Here is a 4,491-nt window from a genome sequence, read left to right on the forward strand (position 1 = left end):
CCCGGTCCGGTACGGGGGCAACACTGAGGGTTGCGATCCGTTGCCGGACACGGAAAAAGACAAAAAGACAAAAAAAAAAAAAAAAGAAATGATGATGTGAAATATGTGATATTAGGGGAGAAAAATGTGATTCAACATGCCTTTATTTGTGGATTTCCATTTGTTTCTGAGGCATTGATTTTGTTTGTTTTTTAATTTTAGGGCAGCAAAAGGAGATTTGGTACCTTTTGCACTCTTGCATTTATTGCATTGTTTGTTATCCAAGTCAGCATCAGTCTCTGGAGCTGCATACACAGAAATTCGAGCTCTGGTTGCAGCTAAAAGTGTTAAACTGCAAAACTTTTTCAGCCAGTATAAGAAACCCATCTGTCAGGTGAGAGTCAGCATTAGTTTTGACTATAGGCAATCACAGTATTTTGCAAGAGTTTAAAATAAAAAGATATGTATACTTGTTTTATTTTGCTTGCTTTAAAAGTTTATTTTTTTAAACGATGTATTTAGTTTAAGAGAACTGGTATCTTGTTGGGTTTTTTATTTTAGCATATTGGTCTGAAAATGTAGATTATAAATGGGAGAGGGGAAAAGGTTATCTTAAAATGATGAATTGAATTATGACACTCTACTAATCCTTTGGGAGATGCCTTTCTTTTTTAGGCTTATTATAGGTGATAAACTCTTCTAAGACTTGGTAATATGGATACAGCACTTTATTTTAAAAAAGGATACTCAAATAATGGCTGAAAAGTTAGGCTGTGTTAAAATACTGGCTTTACCCTGTATTGGTGGTGTAATCCTTACTACAGTATTCAAGTTTCTTAACTGAGCCTGGTTATTTCATCTGTAAAAAGGATATTATAACATAATCTACCTCATTAAGGTTATAAAAATTAAATGAGGCAATTCAGGTAGTGTAGAACACTGTTTGATACTGTCATTTGTTAGCTTAAATATTTAGTTAAAATTTAGTTAGTTAAATTATTAGGTAAAATTTCTTCCTTGTGCAAAAACTGACAATAAAATTGTTTTTGCTCTAGTTTTTGGTAGAATCCCTCCACTCCAGTCAGATGTCAGCACTTCCGAGTATTCCATTCCAGAATGCTGAGTTGCGAAAACAAGATGTAGTTCACCAGAGAGAAATGGCTTTAAATACTTTATCTGAAATTGCCAACGTTTTTGACTTTCCTGATCTTAATCGTTTCCTTACTGTAAGTTATAATGCATAGTTGACTTGGTTGAGGTTTGCAATTTAATATTTTTTTCATTCCATTGTAGATTTTTCTTTTTTTTTTTTTAAAAGATGACCGGTAAGGGGATCTCAACCCTTGGCTTGGTGTTGTCAGCACCACGCTCAGATAGTGAGCAAACTGGCCATCCCTATATAGGATCCGAACCCGGGGCCTTGGTGTTATCAGCACCGCACTCTACCAAGTGAGCCACGGGCCGGCCCCATTGTAGATTTTTCTAAGAAAATTTGGCAAAGGGTCAGCCAGTTAGCTCAGTTTGTTAAAGTGCAGTGTTGTAAACCAAGGTCAAGGGTTCGGATCCCTGTACCAGCGAGCCACCAAAACAAACAAAAATCTGGCAAGTATATCAAAGAGCATATAGGTCATAGATTTTCAGTTTATGTAATTTCTTTTGACTTTGATATGAGATTCTTATACTATAAAACTTAAGTTCATATTGATTTGAGTCATTGTTCTGCATGGTTAGCTGTCCTGAAAAGTTAATACTAATTGATTAATGCTAATTAATTCAGTTAACTATTTGAGCCCTTTACGTCTTTAGTGCTGAGATTGGTTCCATTGGTAATTCAAAGTGTAAAATGGTCCTTTCTACCCCTAAGGAATTAGAATAATAAAGTACGAAGCTAGTAGTATAGATGGTCTGTTATGAACTCAAGTGATAGACTTTGTGGTATGGAATACTTTGAAAAGTCATAGGGACTAAGGTTTAAAAGATGAAGGAGTAGATTATCTTCTTAACTTTTCCCAAAGGCAAAGTTTATCATTAATCTTAATTAAATTATAATAGCAATTCATAAAACATTTCCCCCTACAGTATTACTATGTTTTAACAAACTTAAATTGCTTGTCCATAAATTGGTCAAATACTAGAAGGAAATATGATAGCGTATATGGTAAGGACCAAAAAGATATTCATACCTTTTTATTTGGTAATTTCACTGGGAACCAAAAAGCACAGATGTTTATTGCAACATTATCCAAGTAGCAAAATAAAACAAAAACAAAAACAAAACCCTAAGAAATGAAATTTCAGGTCTAATTTCAGGTCATGGACTATTATATAACCATTAATGTAATAATTATGACAATTTTGTAGAAACTACATTATAATATTACAACAGTCTTACAGAGTTAATATTAAGTTGAAAGCTATAACACAAATAAGGTTATAAGTGTCTCTGAGGGCAGAGCCTGAGTCTTCTTTACTATCACATCTATGGTGCTTAGGATAGTGACTGACGTGTAATAAGTATTCATTAGTTACACGTAGAATGAATAAGGGAAAGGCCAACCATTTTATCTTTGGATTTTGCATATATTTTATGACAAGATCTTAAAGGAAATAGACCAAAATGAAAATAGATTTGTTGTAGTATTGGGATGGTGGATGTGTTAAAAGGTTTTCTTTAATATTACAGCATCAATCTTTAATTTAAAAAACTTCTGGCTGGTTCAAGTGTAGTGGTGGTTATAACTAATTCATCACAACGAGTTATGGATTTCTTTATTCCTTCTCCCCTGATTCACTTGGCTAGCCTAAAAATAAAATAAATTAAAAAATAAATGAAATTAAATTAAAAACTTTTTAAAAAATTGCATTTATGGTTACTCATCATTATTCTCTAATAGTTCAAATAATACATCCAACTTGGGACTTTTACCTTACAGCATAAGTATATTTTAACACACACTCATTAGAATGATTTTTTTTACCTTTGTACTTGCTTATTTATAGTCTGTCTCTCCACCTTTACAGCGTAGGCTCTATGCCATCAGGTGCCTTGCCTGTTCTGTTCACTGCTAGATCTGCAGTGCCTGAATCATAGTAGATGCTCGGTAAATATCTGTTGAGTAAATAAATGGGAAATCTGAATTCAAATATAAGTTCAAATACATGGATTCCAAATTCGTGTGGCATTTAAAAATATTTTTGTATATAGCTTATATGAATATTTTATCACCCAGACAAATGTACTTTTTGATAATTGTTGTGTTCTTTTTCAGAGGACATTGCAAGTTCTACTACCTGACCTTGCTGCCAAAGCAAGCCCTGCAGCGTCTGCTCTCATTCGAACTTTAGGAAAACAGTTAAATGTCAATCGTAGAGAGATTTTAATAAATAACTTCAAATATATTTTTTCTCATTTGGTTTGTTCCTGTTCCAAAGATGAATTAGAACGTGCCCTTCATTATCTGAAGGTAATTGAATATTTGCATATGTTTTACTCTTTTGTTTAAATTAGCATTATAGGAAAGGTGTTGTAACATTCTTATAGGAAGGAAGGTGAGTAATTTACAACCTATTCTAGAAGAATATAAGTTTAAATGTTGTTATATTAAATACTTTTTGTCCTGGGAGCATATTAAATAGAATTCTTCTTTTGTTATTTTCTTTGATCATTTCACTGTAATGGGATATTATAGTCATCTTTTCATGTATGAGATTCTCAGTTAATTTCATTTTAATATTTTTTAATTGATTGGAGCTATAAGTTGATTGATGATATGCAAATAATTATATCTACAGAAGAGGCAACCACCTTCAACTGGAGTATGATGTCTGTGTTTAGTTTAGTTACTTGGTATGCTGATTACAATTTGGCAGTTTTTTGTTTTGTTTTTGGCAGCTGGCCAGAATAGGGATCGAACCCTAGACCCTGGTATTATCAGCACCGTGTTCTAACTAGCTGAGCTAACTGGCCCACCCTGGCACAGTTTTTTGATGGTTTTTAAATTTGAAATTATAGCTTGTTCTTTTTCGTGTTTTATTAACAAAAATGTCTTTGAGGAATATCAGGCTACTTAGGAACAGGAAAAACTTGTGAGAAATATACATATAACTTTACTGTTTTCTCTGATGTTAATTTATTTTATTCATTTCATAATATGCCAGTAGCAGATCTCTTTCCATATGAGAGTTGAATGTATTTATTCATCTCGAGAAAGTAAATTTGTGTATTATAGAGATAGAATTATAATAAAAAGTATAGAGAGTGCTTACTACATGTCAGAAACTGCAAAACAACTTATATGGATCATGTCACTTCATTTTCACAGTTACCCAACAAGATAAAGGTACTATTATTTTTTCATTTAGCAGATGGAGGTTAGATTAGGTAACTTGTCCAAGTCACAACTAATAAGTGACAGCTAGAATTTAAACTCCAGCAATCTGACCAGAAAGATTAAGCCACTATATGATATTTCCTCACAGGGGTTATTGTCTGTAAATATTGAGGAGATGGTA

At 32.8% G+C, this 4,491-nt stretch overlaps 1 protein-coding gene across 1 annotated transcript in view; it reads left to right on the plus strand.

Moving 5' to 3' along the window:
- The window catches only part of ATR (ATR serine/threonine kinase), a 45,365-nt gene that overhangs the window by 22,907 nt on the left and 17,967 nt on the right, over positions 1-4,491 (plus strand). The window contains exons 13-15 of the mRNA XM_008582934.1: positions 202-373; positions 1,035-1,205; positions 3,249-3,443. Coding sequence (XP_008581156.1) covers positions 202-373; positions 1,035-1,205; positions 3,249-3,443 — 538 coding nt within the window. The remainder of the gene's footprint in view (positions 1-201; positions 374-1,034; positions 1,206-3,248; positions 3,444-4,491) is intronic.

Source organism: Galeopterus variegatus, unplaced genomic scaffold (assembly GCF_000696425.1).
Source record: "Galeopterus variegatus unplaced genomic scaffold, G_variegatus-3.0.2 Scaffold2769, whole genome shotgun sequence".
Taxonomy (NCBI): Eukaryota; Metazoa; Chordata; class Mammalia; order Dermoptera; family Cynocephalidae; genus Galeopterus; species Galeopterus variegatus.